The sequence below is a fragment of the Pagrus major genome, chromosome 9 (genome assembly GCF_040436345.1).
Source record: "Pagrus major chromosome 9, Pma_NU_1.0".
In the NCBI taxonomy this organism is placed as follows: domain Eukaryota; kingdom Metazoa; phylum Chordata; class Actinopteri; order Spariformes; family Sparidae; genus Pagrus; species Pagrus major.
The window spans coordinates 34,256,704-34,271,965 of record NC_133223.1 but is presented as its reverse complement, the minus strand read 5'-3'; the positions used below and the strand labels follow the sequence as shown (position 1 = coordinate 34,271,965).

Genomic DNA, 15,262 nt, shown 5'->3' with positions numbered 1-15,262 from the left:
AGATATTCAGATGATAAACTGTATGTTAGAATAAAAAGCGTCAGCACTTCCTGTTCTTGTTATCAACAACATTCAGAGTCGATCTGGGACATCGAGTGGTTCTGCAGGATCAGGATCAGTTCTGATCCAGGATGTTGTGATGGATGGTTTCCTGACGTTGGTTTGTTTTTATATCTACAGATGATGATTTAAAGATACGACATTCAGCCTTCAGTGTCACGTGAACAGAGTTCTGATGGATCTGTGTGTGTGTGTGTGTGTGTGTGTGTGTGTGTGTGTGTGTGTGTGTGTGGAAAACAGTGACCTGATGTGACCTCAGTATCAGCTGCAGCTCCTGAAGTTTTTGGACATTTCCCGTTGAGCTGATGGAAACAGAACCAGTTAGAGTGGATCAATGAGTGGATCAATGAGTGAGATCAGTGCGATCAGTGCGGTCAGTGAGATCAGTGTGATCAGTGTGATCAGTGAGATCAGTGAGATCAGTGTGATCAGTGAGATCAGTGAGATCAGTGAGATCAGTGTGATCAGTGCGGTCAGTGCGATCAGTGAGATCAGTGCGATCAGTGCGGTCAGTGCGGTCAGTGAGATCAGTGCGATCAGTGAGATCAGTGAGATCAGTGCGGTCAGTGCGATCAGTGAGATCAGTGCGATCAGTGAGATCAGTGTGATTGATCCTCAGGTGGTACTGAGCTCTGGACTCAGACACGGGGAACAGGAGTCTGACTGTGTGACAGTGGAGCTGTAGCAGCTAATGTGTTTGTTTGTTGGTTTATTTAAAGAGACAGTGACGTAAAGTCCCACACACACATTGACTTCAGTAACTGCAGTCACCACCTCTCTATCCGTAAGCAGAGAGCCAATCAGAGAGCAGCTCTGACGGTCAGGTGACCCTGCAGGACAGAAGCTGATTCAGTGTCGGCCCGTCTGGCTCGCTGAGGTCCACAAATCAAACACTCCTTAAGCTGTTAGCACATAGTTGGTGTCGACCCAGAGAGGAGGTGATGGTGTGTGTGTGTGTGTGTGTGTGTGTGTGTGTGTGTGTGTGTGTGTGTGTGTGTGCTGACAGAGTTATGAGGCTGTTCGAGAGCCGACCATCAATCCTTCATCACAGCAGCGACTCTGTCAGCTTCACTTAATGTGCCACTTCATATTCTGCTGTACTGGTGTGTGTGTGTCTGTGTGTGTGTGTGTGTGTGTGTGTGTGTGTGTGTGTCTGTGTGTGTGTGTGTGTGTGTGTATGTGACTGTGTGTGACTGTGTGTGTGTGACTGTATGTGACTGTGTGTGACTGTGTGTGACTGTGTGTGTGTGTGTGTGTGTATGTGACTGTGTGTGACTGTGACTGTGTGTGTGTGTGTGTGTGTGTGTGTGTGACTGTGACTGTGTGTGACTGTGACTGTGTGTGACTGTGTGTGTGTGTGTGTGTGACTGTGACTGTGTGTGTATGTGACTGTGTGTGTATGTGACTGTGTGTGTCTGTGTGTGTGTATGTGACTGTGTGTGACTGTGTGTGACTGTGTGTGTCTGTGTGTGTGTGGTATATAAATATATATTATAATCATACAGACTGGATTTAGTTTCTGTTGCCATGGAGACAAAATGTTAGGTTTGTTTATGATGTGCTGTGAACTGTCTGGGCCAATCAGTAACCAGATCCACTGGTCTGTTGTTGTGTCTCTTGTGTCTGTTGTGTCTCTTGTGTCTCTTGTGTCTGTTGTTGTGTCTGTTGTGTCTGTTGTGTCTGTTGTGTCTGTTGTTGTGTCTCTTGTGTCTCTTGTGTCTGTTGTTGTGTCTCTTGTGTCTGTTGTTGTGTCTCTTGTGTCTCTTGTGTCTGTTGTTGTGTCTGTTGTGTCTCTTGTGTCTCTTGTGTCTGTTGTTGTGTCTCTTGTGTCTCTTGTGTCTGTTGTTGTGTCTCTTGTGTCTCTTGTGTCTGTTGTTGTGTCTCTTGTGTCTGTTGTTGTGTCTCTTGTGTCTCTTGTGTCTGTTGTTGTGTCTGTTGTGTCTCTTGTGTCTGTTGTGTCTCTTGTGTCTGTTGTGTCTCTTGTGTCTCTTGTGTCTGTTGTTGTGTCTCTTGTGTCTCTTGTGTCTGTTGTTGTGTCTCTTGTGTCTCTTGTGTCTGTTGTGTCTCTTGTGTCTCTTGTGTCTGTTGTTGTGTCTCTTGTGTCTCTTGTGTCTGTTGTGTCTGTTGTGTAGCTGCAGGTGCTCGTTTAGTGGCGATAGATTTCACAGTGTAACGGTTGTCAGTTTACGAGAGAGCAGAAACTGTGGTTTGTGTGTCTGCAGCGTGTTTCACTACGTGCTGAAACACGCTGCACAAATACTCAGTTACCAGTAAAAGCCCTGAACTGAAACACAAAACACAAAAACAACACAGTTTATAAAATCCTGTGTTTTGTGTGTAAAACGAGTAACTAAAGCTGTTCGATAAATGTAGTGGAGTACAAATACCTTACATGTGTACTGAAGTAGACTACTTGAGTAAATGTACTCAGTTACTTTCCTCTGCTGCTGTGAGCAACATTTATAAGTTCAGTTTCTTCTTCTGCTGTCAGACAAACACGAACCTGCAGCAGCAGCTCCGCCTCCTGAGGAGATATTTTTAGAATGACCATATATGGTCGTCAGAGACACTCACATTCTTCTTCTTCTCCTTCTTCTGAGCCGCGAAGAATCAACACACATCCTGTCCTCTGCACAGACACACACATCCTGTCCTCTGCACAGACACACACATCCTGTCCTCTGCACAGACACACACATCCTGTCCTCTGCACAGACACACAGACACACAGACATCCTGTCCTCTGCACAGACACACACACATCCTGTCCTCTGCACAGACACACACATCCTGTCCTCTGCACAGACACACACATCCTGTCCTCTGCACAGACACACAGACACACACATCCTGTCCTCTGCACAGACACACACATCCTGTCCTCTGCACAGACACACAGACACACAGACACACAGACACACACACACATCCTGTCCTCTGCACAGACACACACACACATCCTGTCCTCTGCACAGACACACACACACAAACTGCTCTGAACACCAGGATCCTGTTGTTGTGTTGATGTGGGTCAGCTTCTTGTCTTCATGTCTGCTCAGGAATGTAACGTTACATATGAATATGATGAGTCCATGTTGTAGTTTGAATCGTTCTCAGCTGTTCGTCCATTTGTCCTGCAAACAGAACTGATCAGAACCTCGTCAGCAGGTCGGTGTTTTCATTGTTAACGCTGATCAGGAGCCTGTTTCTGATTTACAGATCACTTCAGTGTTTCTACCAACGCTGTTAAATGTCTGCTGACGTTTCTCAAAGCAGAACTCCAGAAAGAGTTCAGTCAGAGAGTCCAAGTCTTCGGTTCTGTTGGACCAGCACAGCTGAAAATGTTCAAAATGTAACATGAATTGTTTCCATCCAAGCATTTTCATTTGAATAATAAGCAGACCTTCACACTGACACATGAATATTCATGTCGGCGAGGTGAACAGAGTTAATATGAACAGAACACGAACGCTCGTCTTGATGTTCTGACATCTTTGTCAGCGTCTCGTCGGCTTCTCGACTCGTTCTCCTTCCTGTTGTTGCTGTTTGACGCTGGTGTCAACATTTCCTCCTCTTACACTTATTATTATTTTTCTGTGATGTCATTTTGATCATTGATCAGAAGTTACTTTGGGGTTCATTAATTTGTATCTTTCTTTATCTGATGTCATTTTATTGTTTATGTTTGTTCTTCCAAACTTAACGAACAGATTTTGGATGGATCAGTTAATGATCGTCTTCTGTTATCTGGAGAAACAGACGTGATTATTATTACCTTCATTATCAACACTGAGTTGTTGACGTTGTTTCTTCTCACAGTTTGAAGAATCGTCTCCTGAGACACAGAAATCTGTTGTTGCTTGAACACATCGGTTAGATCAGATCAGACACAACGAACGGCATGGCGGCGTGTGGTCCCTGGTTGCCGTGGTGACAGCTGGTCGTCACAGCGTCCTGTAATAGTCAAGTCAAGTCAAGCTTTATTTATATAGCACCTTTAGCCAAGGCGCTTTACAATTAGGACAGAGGACTGGTCTAGGCCCACATACAGAGCGTTGCAGTAGTCCAGCCGGTTTGTAATAAAAGCATGTACCACTTTCTCTAAGTCACCCGGGGAAGGAAGGCTTTTATTTTGCTTATTAATCTCAATTGGAAGAAGCTTGAGCTGACCACCGATGAAATTTGTTTTCCAAATTTAAAAGAAGTATCAGGTGCACTCCCAGACTTTTCACAGAATTGAGCATTGTGGGGAGATAGGCCCAAGGATAGGTTCATCCCCCAGTGGCAGCGGGGGGCCAAACACAATAACTTCTGTCTTGCTCTCATTTAATTTTAAACAGCCACAACTTAACTTCGTCCAGACAATCAAGCAGAGGTTGCAATGCACCTTTGCTTTTGATTTTTAAGGGCATGTATATCTGAACATCATCAGCAAAGCAGTGGAACGAGACATTATGCTTTTCAGATATAGAACCTAGGGGTAACATATATAATGAAAATAGGGTGGGGCCCAGAACCGAACCCTGGGGGACACCACATAGGAGCGGAGCATGTCCAGATGAATAATCTCCCAGGCGAATTGAAAAAGTCCTGTCCGTCAGGTAGGAGTTAAACCATTTTAGAGCAGTACCCCTGATCCCAACATAGCTCATAGCTCATAGTGACCGGAGTCGACTGCTAAGATCAAATCATTACAAATCTTTAAAAGAGCTGTCTCAGTGCTATGAAGCTGTTTAAGACCAGATTGAAATTGTTCATGGATATCATGTTGATCTAAACAATCTTGAAGCTGCGATGAAACAACTTTCTCCAGGACTTTGGACAGAAAGGGCAATTTGGAAATGGGCCTAAAGTTGGAGAGTACAGTGGGATCGAGATTTTTGTTTTTTAACGGGTTCAGCAGCATGTTTAAATAAATAGTAATAGTGACGTCACAGGTTTGATTCTGGTGTTTTTGTGTTTCAGGTGAAGCCAGAATAAAGAAACCGACCACCAAGACTCCTCCCAAACAAGGTGACACACACACCTGTTCATGGACACCTCAGTGGAACCATCACATTAACAAGTACTTATTGATTATTGATTATTGATGTGTGTGTGTGTGTGTGTGTGTGTGTGTGTGTGTGTGCAGCTCTGCCTCCTCAGATCCTTCAGTTCCCCGAGGACATGAAGATCCTGGCGGGAGAGAAGGTGGAGATCCTCTGCAAGTTCTCTGGAGCTCCGCCCATCAACTGCACCTGGCTGAAGTTCAGGAAACCAGTGAGACACACACACACACACACACACACACACACACACACACACACACACACACACACACACATATTATTTAATGTGCTGAACTGGTCTCTAACTGTGCTGCATTACTGATCTGTGTGTGATCAGATCCAGGAGGGCTCGTCTGATATCTCCATCGAGAGCTGTGACAGCAGCAGTAAACTGACCATCTCCAGCGGGCAGCAGGAACACTGCGGCTGTTACACCATCGAGCTGAGGAACAGCTACGGCCTCCGACAGGCCGCCCTCAACCTCACCATCGTCGGTAGGAAACTGTAACATCTGGAGCCGCTGTCTGATCAGCTGGCACAGTCTGACACTGATGATGTGTCAGCAGACTGAGATCAGAGCAGCTGCAGGCTGACGCCTTTTATGGAAACACTGTGTGTGTGTCAAGTTATAAACAGCGTATAAACACACACACACAGATTTTATCTCGTCAGTATTAAAGGAGCCGTTCGCCCAGAAAGTCAAATTCAGTAATTATCTCCTCAACAGCATTCTGCTAAACACCTGAAGCAGCTGGAGATGATTTAAACATCAGATGTCTCCACACAGCTCGTCTGCTGTGATCACAGAGATCAACCTGATCTGAGGAGACCAGATTTAACGCTGGACGTGCCGTCGAGCTCGTGCTAACACTTCAGACGGGGTTCATGCTAACACTGTTAGCTCAGCAGCTGCAGTGAAGACTTCAGTAACATGGCTTCAGATCAGTTTGGATCTCGAGGTCTTCAGCTCCTTCAGTTGTTTAGGAAACGCTGCAGCGCTGCTCTGTGTGTTTATGTGAAGCGAGTCGATGACGACTGGATCTTTTAACCTTTTATGGTTAAACATAACGAAACAGAAATGTTTGTCAGTATTGTTTATAATCACATCCTGCAGGTTTTAACTCTGAACTGTTCTTAGTTCACCTGAATGACCTTTAACCCCCCTCAGATAAACCCGACCCTCCGGCGAAGGTCCCTGCAGCCTCAGACATCCGGCGGGCCAGTCTGACTCTGTCATGGTACGGGCCGACCTACGACGGAGGCAGCGCCGTGCAGTCCTACAACCTGGAGATCTGGGACTCAGTGGAGCCGCAGTGGAAGCACCTGGTGTCCTGCAACAGCACCTCCTACAACGTCCAGGTGAGTCATCGACCACCGCAGCTACAGCTGGACACATCTGGTTTGTCCTGATTGTTTGAGGTTTGATAAAGTTCTTGTCCACCTTCAGAACCTTCTTCCAGAACGTCAGTATAAGTTTCGTGTTCGGGCAGAGAACATCTACGGAGTCGGAGAGCCGAGTGCTGAATCTGAACCTGTGACTGTCGGACTGGTGGACGACGGTGAGGAAACATGTTATCTCCCTGCTGAATCCGTCCAGAACCAAACCAGCACCGAGTCAACTAAACTCAACTAAACTACATGAAATGAATCTGTAGCTAACAGCAGAGATGTGACTGAACTAAACTGACTAACTGAACTAACTCTGCTGCTGTTTGTCCGTCTGACAGACAACCTGGACGAGGGCGAGGAAGAGGATGACGGTACGACGCTCACACTTCCTGTTTACTGAATCAGCTGATTAACCTCCACACACATGAACACACACCTGAGAGACACACAACAAGAAGACAATGAACACAACATGAATAAACAACACGTAAAGGTCATGTTTAACATTTTCATGTCAACAAATCATTTTAAAAAAATAAAACATCTGCCGACTGTAGAAAGGTTAAAACCTGATTCTGATTGTGAATCAATAATTGTATTATTTTATTGTTTCTCTGTCAGAATAACTCTGTTGGTGTCAGGTGGTGACTGTACTGCCCTAATGTTAGCTAGCTAGTGTTAGCAATATTAACGTGAGCTAGCGTTAGCAACATTAGCTACAACAACCTGGCAACCCGTCGAGGGGGCAGATGACTGGAACAACAACAGTGTTGTGACGTGAATGTGATGGAAAGAGGAGGTAGAGCGACATCAATAACACCTTCAACACGATAAAACACACCTGGGAGAACACACCTGAGCTGAACACACCTGACCTGAACACACCTGACCTGAACACACCTGACCTGCACACACCTGACCTGAACACACCTGACCTGCACACACCTGACCTGCACACACCTGACCTGAACACACCTGACCTGAACACACCTGACCTGAACACACCTGACCTGAACACACCTGAGCTGAACACACCTGAGCGACAACATGATGTAATGAGGTGATTTAACATCATGATCTAACCAACAAACGACATTACAGCACATAAAGTAACACAAAATGAAATAACATGCAATAACAAAACATGACATCACACAACATAACCTGACAGCTGTCCTGCTTCAGCATGACATCATGACAGGAGCCACCTCTGACCTCTGACCTCTGTGTGCTTCAGACTCAGAGAAGGAGCCTGACTACAGAGACGTGACCATCAGAACAGACGTGAAGGTGAAGGAGCTGTACGACGTGGAGGAGAGGCTGGGAACGTAAGGCTCCGCCCACACACACACTCACCCACAATGCACCTCTGCTGTGGTCTGTTTAGACAAAGGGTTTGGGTTAGTGAGATGAGAGGCAGAGGCAGTAAGTGAACATCTGGTCGAGTGAAGAAGTTGTTCATTTTTTAATTTACTTTAAAATAGGACGATGTAGAAAAGCGTCACTTCTGTGAGAACAGTGTGAAGCCAACAGAGCAGCGGTCTGTTAACGTGCACAGGAAGAAACACATGATCATTAACACACGTGAATCTGTAGGAGTTGTTCTGTGACTGTCCTCCTGTGAAGTGTAGGAAACTGTTCCTAGGAAGATTTAATGTTTGAGGTATTTCAGACCTGTTGTGTTTGTGCGACAGGGGGAAGTTCGGTCAGGTCTTTAAACTGGTGGAGAAGGCGACGAAGAAGGTTTGGGCGGGGAAGTTCATCAAGGCGTACTCAGCGAAGGAGAAGGAGAACGTCCGGCAGGAGATCGGCATCATGAACAGCCTCCATCACCCCAAACTGGTCCAGTGTATCGACGCCTTCGAGGGCAAGTCTGACATCGTCATGGTCCTGGAGATGTACGTGATGTTTACTTCTTTACCTTTACCTCCCTTTAGCCTTTACCTCCTGGGTTCACATTCAAATAACCACATTCACTGAGCTCTGACGCTGACGAGGCTCCTGCCAAATGTTTGCTGACTTATTGCTCTTTGTTTTTTAACTTAAAGAACATTTAGGAAGCGTAACGCTGCTGCTGCCTCTCACAGGTGACATCATCTGGTCACACCAGGAAGTGTCGCAGCCAAAGTCATCCACAGTCTTTGTAAAATATTTGAACAGCTGGAGAGGTTTGGAGCCGTTAGTGAACCACTGATATCTGAGCATCTCTGAGCTCTTTTTATTTCACTCTGGTGATGAGCTGCCCTGTTTGTTCGGGGACCTGTGTATTCAACAGGTGGCCAACTCTGACATAACACCTTGAGATGTCCAGCAGGTGAATATGAAGTTAGCTACAGTCAGCAGCTGCTTAGCTTAGCTTAGCAAAAAGACTAGAAACAAGAGGAAACAGCCAGCTAACTAGAAGCTCACTGATCAACATGATAAAGTGAAAGCACAACCTGCAGCTTCACAGTCTTCAGCTCTTTAACAGAAACAAACGAGAAATAAAATGCTGGGTGGGTTTTGTTTCTTGGTGAACTGATAACTGATCCTGCAGCTGCAGCCTGGAAGGAAGGAATCGATCTAAAAAGTGATGATGTGGAAAGTCTGTGTGAAGGACATGAAGCGGTCTGAAGCTGCAGCTGCTTCGAGTCGGTGTGGAAACAGACAAATGTTTGTGCTGGAAAATCATTTTCTGCCAACTATGAGAGGAATCTGAGATCAGCTATTTCCTGTCTGCTAATTTTAGAGCTGAAGGCAGTGATGGACACACACACGCACACGCACACACACACACACACACACACACACACACAGTAGCAGAACTCTGTCTGCTTTAGTTTTGTGATCGTGTCTTCATGTGCGGAGACGAACAGCTGCTCACAGCTTGTTTCAGATTATTGAGTGATAAACAACAGGCGGAGGACAACATGATAACAACTGGACAAACATCCAGTCAGATGGAGAACAGGAAGGAAGTTGTTTACATTCAGACTCTTATTGTGGTAGGGTCTCCCATCGGTTCAATCTGCAGCTTCATGACCGAGAAAACAAGAGAGACTCATCGTCTTACTTTAATTTTCTGATAGTTTGACAGTTTTGTTTTAATTTGGGAAAATCTTCCTGCTGTTTTTTTAATCATCAGGAAATACTAAATATTTTCCAGGTCAGATGAACTGAACACTTCCTCCTCTCATGCCTGCGGCTGAATCCTGTCAGTAACAATATGTTATATAATGTTAAAAAGAAAAAACAAAGTTTTTGCAGTCTGAAGGAGCTACTGGCCGTCACCACGGTAACTAGAGTCGTGGTACACCTGCAGCCGGAGCGATAGCGCCTCCTGTAATCCTCTGAGTTGTCATGGTAACACGGTGTCCTTGCCCCGTAGGATCTCGGGTGGCGAGCTCTTCGAGCGGATCATCGACGAGGACTTTGAGCTGACGGAGCGAGAAGTGATCAAATACATGCTGCAGATCATCGACGGGGTGAACTTCATCCACAAGCAGGGCATCGTCCACCTCGACCTGAAGCCTGAGAACATCATGTGTGTCAACAAGACCGGCAGCAAGATCAAACTCATCGACTTCGGCCTCGCCAGGCGACTAGGTAACCGCTGGTAGCATTTTAGCCCACAAGTGTATTAACATGATAACATGAGCATTCAGCTGAACGCACAGCTGAGCCGGAGATGTCCTAAAATGGCCACCCTAACAGCTGTTCTTTATTGATCGCCTGATCGATTGACTGATGAATCATTTGAACTGTTTTGACAGAAAACGCAGGAACTCTGAAGGTTTTGTTTGGGACTCCAGAGTTTGTGGCTCCAGAAGTGATCAACTATGAAGCCATCAGTTATCCCACCGACATGTGGAGTATAGGAGTAATCTGTTACATCCTGTGAGTCTGTTCACTGCATCATCTGCATCATCTGTCACTGCATCATCTGTCACTGCATCATCTGTCACTGCATCATCTGCATCATCTGTCACTGCATCATCTGTCACTGCATCATCTGCATCATCTGTCACTGCATCATCTGCATCATTTGTCACTGCATCATCTGTCACTGCATCATCTGCATCATTTGTCACTGCATCATCTGTCACTGCATCATCTGTCACTGCATCATCTGTCACTGCATCATCTGCATCATTTGTCACTGCATCATCTGTCACTGCATCATCTGCATCATTTGTCACTGCATCATCTGTCACTGCATCATCTGTCACTGCACCATCTGCTCTTTGTTTCTTTAGTTTCTGTTTTAACGTCGTCGATCTTTAACCTGTGTTTTGTTCAGTTAACCTCTGCTTTTTTAGCCTAGCTTAGCTTCATTTGTTTGTTTTCTCCTAAGTAAAGCTTCTGTTAGCTTAGCTTCACTTAAACTAACTATCTTTATTTAATTTTTTAATTATAATTTCCCTTCAGTTTATCTTCTTTTATCTGAGCTTCACGTTGGCTTCACTTTGTTTCTCCTTGTCTTCAGCCGGCTTCTTTCAGCTTCTTTCAGCTTCTTTCAGCTTCTTTCAGCTTCTTTTAGCTTCTTTCAGCTTCTTTTAGCTTCTTTTAGCTTCTTTAAGCTTCTTTTAGCTTCTTTCAGCTTCTTTCAGCTTCTTTCAGCTTCACCTCGTGTTTTTATTTCTTCTCTGTCCTGAAGTTCATCTTCACTTCGTCTGGTTTAGTTTGATTCAATGAGCTTGTTTCAGGTTGGATTAGTTAAAGTCATGTCAGTTTGTTTCCTTTTATTGTGTTTTGTTTGTTTCATTAGCTTTAGCTTTGTTTGCTTCACTGAAACGGCTCCATTTTGTTTTGTTTCTTGCATTTAACTGTAGTTTAGCTTCTTTTAGCTTCATGTCTTTATTTTAGCTTCACTCATCACTTTAATTCACCTTCAGTCTTTTTTGAGTTTGGTTCAGTCTGGTTCAGTCTGGCTCAGCCTGGCTCAGTCTGGTTCAGCCTGGTTCAGCCCAGTTCAGCCTGGCTCAGTCTGGCTCAGTCTGGTTCAGTCTGGTTCAGCCCGGTTCAGCCTGGCTCAGTCTGGCTCAGTCTGGTTCAGTCTGGCTCAGTCTGGTTCAGTCTGGTTCAGCCCGGTTCAGCCTGGCTCAGCCTGGCTCAGTCTGGTTCAGTCTGGCTCAGTCTGGTTCAGTCTGGTTCAGTCTGGCTCAGTCTGGTTCAGCCTGGCTCAGTCTGGTTCAGTCTGGCTCAGCCTGGTTCAGTCTGGCTCAGTCTGGTTCAGTCTGGTTCAGTCTGGCTCAGTCTGGTTCAGCCTGGCTCAGTCTGGTTCAGTCTGGTTCAGTCTGGCTCAGTCTGGTTCAGCCTGGTTCAGTCTGGTTCAGCCTGGCTCAGTCTGGTTCAGCCTGGCTCAGTCTGGTTCAGCCTGGTTTAGTCTGGTTCAGCCCAGTTCAGCCTGGCTCAGTCTGTGTTTGTGGTCTTCAGGCTGAGCGGTTTGTCTCCGTTCATGGGCGACAACGACAACGAGACTCTGTCCAACGTGACCTCGGCCACGTGGGACTTTGAGGACGAGGCGTTTGATGAAATCTCTGAGACGGCCAAAGACTTCATCACCAACCTGCTGAAGAAAGACATGAAGTGAGAAACACACACACACACACACAGCTGACTGTGGCTGTTAGCTTAGAGGGCTACATGTCTCTGGCTAGCACTACATGTTTTCTAGCATGTTTTTTTAAAGCATGTTTAATTTTTATGAGTCAAACAACTCAGAAATCACATCGTTCTCTCTGACTGCTCATCAGATCAGTGCTCAGTGTTCGCGCTCTGAACCAGCAGCACCACCGCGTCTGTTAGCTCAGTGCAAGCTAGCATGTTAGCAGTTAGCTTGACTGCTAAAGTAGTTTACCTACTAGACCCACAAGGAGTCAGACATAGAAGTATCAAGTATAACACGGAAATATGAATATAATGTGCTCGTGTGTGTGTGTGTGTGTGTGTGTGTGTGTGTGTGTGTGTGTGTGTGTGTCTTTGTGTGTGTGTGTGTCTGTGTGTGTGTGTGTGTGTGTGTGTGTGTGTGTGTGTGTGTGTGTGTGTGTGTCAGGACTCGGCTCACCTGTGCTGGGTGTTTTGAACACACCTGGCTGAAGCAGGACACCAACACCATGAAGACCAAGAAGCTCTCCAAGGAGAGGATGAAGAAGTACATCCTGAGGAGGAAGTGGCAGGTAAACAACAAACAACAACAAACAACAACAGCAGCAAACAACAACAACAACAAACAAACAAACAACAAAGAACAACAACAACAACAGCAGCAAACAACAACAACAACAACATGACACAGCAGAACGACAGGAAACTAACAATGAAACAACAACCAGGTCAAAATAAAGTAAAGTGATGATGTCACTGTTTCTTCTTCTGTGGTAGAAAACAGGTCACGCTGTCCGAGCCATCGGCCGACTGTCGTCCATGGCCATGATGGCAGGAGTCAGCGCCAAGAAGGGCTCGCCCACTGAAGGTGAGGAGGAGGAGAGAGGGGGAGGAGGAGAGAGGGGGAGGGGAGAGGAGAGAGGAGGAGAGAGGGGGAGGAGGAGGAGAGAGGAGGAGGAGGAGAGAGGGGGAGAGGGGGAGGAGAGAGGGGAGAGGAGGAGAGAGGGGGAGAGAGGAGGAAGAGGAGGAGAGAGGGGGAGAGAGGAGGAAGAGGAGGAGGAGGAGAGGAGGAGAGAGGGGGAGGAGAGAGGGGGAGGAGGAGAGAGGGGGAGGAGGAGAGAGGAGGAGAGAGGGGAGAGGAGGAGAGAGGGGGAGAGAGGAGGAAGAGGAGGAGAGAGGGGGAGAGAGGAGGAAGAGGAGGAGGAGGAGGAGGAGGAGAGAGGGGGAGGAGAGAGGGGCAGGAGGAGAGAGGGGGAGGAGAGAGGGGAGGAGGAGGAGAGAGGAGGAGGAGGAGAGAGGGGGAGGGGAGAGGAGAGAGGAGGAGAGAGGGGGAGGAGGAGGAGAGAGGAGGAGGAGGAGGAGAGAGGGGGAGAGGGGGAGGAGAGAGGGGCAGGAGGAGAGAGGGGGAGGAGAGAGGGGAGGAGGAGGAGAGAGGAGGAGAGAGGAGGAGGAGGAGAGAGGGGAGAGGAGGAGAGAGGAGGAGAGAGGAGGAGGAGGAGGAGGAGAGAGGAGGAGGAGGAGAGAGGGGGAGAGAGGGGGAGGAGGAGAGGGGAGGAGGAGAGAGGAGAGAGGGGGAGGAGAGAGGGGGAGGAGGAGAGAGGGGAGGGGGGGAGAGAGGAGGAGAGAGGAGGAGGAGGAGGAGAAGAGAGGAGGAGGAGGAGAGAGGGGAGGGGGGGAGGGGAGGAGAGGAGAGGAGAGGAGGAGAGAGGGGGGAGGAGAGGAGGAGAGGAGGAGGAGGAGGAGGAGAGAGGAGGAGGAGGAGGAGAGAGGAGGAGGAGGAGAGAGGGGGAGGAGGAGAGAGGGGGAGAGAGGGGGAGGAGGAGAGGGGAGGAGGAGAGAGGAGAGAGGGGGAGGAGAGAGGGGGAGGAGGAGAGAGGGGAGGGGGGGAGAGAGGAGGAGAGAGGAGGAGGAGGAGGAGAAGAGAGGAGGAGGAGGAGAGAGGGGAGGGGGGGAGGGGAGGAGAGGAGAGGAGAGGAGGAGAGAGGGGGGAGGAGAGGAGGAGAGGAGGAGGAGGAGGAGGAGAGAGGAGGAGGAGGAGGAGAGAGGAGGAGGAGGAGAGAGGGGGAGGAGGAGAGGAGGAGAGAGGGGGAGGGGAGGAGGAGGAGTATTCAGCTGTGTGTTCTCTGTGTTTAAATGATGTGTGTGTGTGTGTGTGTGTGTGTGTGACTGTGACTGTGTGTGTGTGTGTGTGTGTGTGTGTGTGTGTGTGTGTGTGTGTGTGTGTGTCAGAGGACAACCAGTTCCTGGAGTGTCTGGAGTTCGAGCAGAAGTCGGAGTGTAAACCAACATTCAGCTCCGTCATCAAAGACGTGGAGGTGGTGGAGGGCAGCGCCGCTCGCTTCGACTGCAAGATCGAAGGTACCAGAACAGAGACAGGAAGTCCATCAGAACAGAGACAGGAAGTCCATCAGAACAGAAAAACCTCAGTGGTGTTTTAATGTGAAACAAACAGGAAGTGTTGAGCTTTAATGTGACATCATGGTTTAATAGTTTAGACACAGTCGACTCTCTGAAGGTCCGGTCTTCATCACATGACCTCACTGATGACCTCACTGATGACCTCACTGATGACCTCACTGACGACCTCACTGATGACCTCACTGATGACCTCACTGATGACCTCACTGACGACCTCACTGACGACCTCACTGATGACCTCACTGACGACCTCACTGACGACCTCACTGACGACCTCACTGATGACCTCACTGATGACCTCACTGATCTTAAATCTATTGATCACTTTTATAAATGAGATTGTTTTCAGTCAGCAGGTTTAAACTCGTCTCCTCTGAACAGCTGACTGAAGACACGTGTGGACACTTTGTCTCAAAATGTCTCAGTGATTTTCAGTATTGATCCGTCTATTGATTATTTTCTGAATTAATACAAAGTGAATCAGTTCACTGTCAAATTAAAATATTGATGAACAAAATAGTCAAATGACGTATTGATACCACTGACACCACAGATGGAAGGTAAAGAAATGTTCCTGTCGAGTCGAGTTCATCAGTAGTTACACGTTGGAACATAAAGTTCTGTTCTTCACTAGAACCTGTTTTAATTCTGCATGTTGAAGTCCAGGTTTCATCTGTCAGTAACTTTCTGAAGTCCAGAATGATTTTAATCATGAGACGTTAGTTTGGACGTTAACTTGACTCAGTAACGACCAGACGGAC

General features: G+C 47.2%; 1 protein-coding gene across 1 annotated transcript in view; it reads left to right on the top strand.

Moving 5' to 3' along the window:
• LOC141002083 (myosin light chain kinase, smooth muscle-like) overlaps positions 1 to 15,262 on the top strand; it is a 44,737-nt gene that overhangs the window by 26,566 nt on the left and 2,909 nt on the right. The window contains exons 11-24 of the mRNA XM_073473241.1: positions 5,026 to 5,073; positions 5,192 to 5,319; positions 5,446 to 5,602; positions 6,277 to 6,467; positions 6,556 to 6,667; positions 6,836 to 6,868; positions 7,735 to 7,825; positions 8,192 to 8,395; positions 9,865 to 10,082; positions 10,250 to 10,373; positions 11,913 to 12,065; positions 12,532 to 12,655; positions 12,861 to 12,951; positions 14,313 to 14,441. Of these exons, the coding sequence (XP_073329342.1) occupies positions 5,026 to 5,073; positions 5,192 to 5,319; positions 5,446 to 5,602; positions 6,277 to 6,467; positions 6,556 to 6,667; positions 6,836 to 6,868; positions 7,735 to 7,825; positions 8,192 to 8,395; positions 9,865 to 10,082; positions 10,250 to 10,373; positions 11,913 to 12,065; positions 12,532 to 12,655; positions 12,861 to 12,951; positions 14,313 to 14,441 (1,803 nt within the window). The remainder of the gene's footprint in view (positions 1 to 5,025; positions 5,074 to 5,191; positions 5,320 to 5,445; positions 5,603 to 6,276; positions 6,468 to 6,555; positions 6,668 to 6,835; positions 6,869 to 7,734; positions 7,826 to 8,191; positions 8,396 to 9,864; positions 10,083 to 10,249; positions 10,374 to 11,912; positions 12,066 to 12,531; positions 12,656 to 12,860; positions 12,952 to 14,312; positions 14,442 to 15,262) is intronic.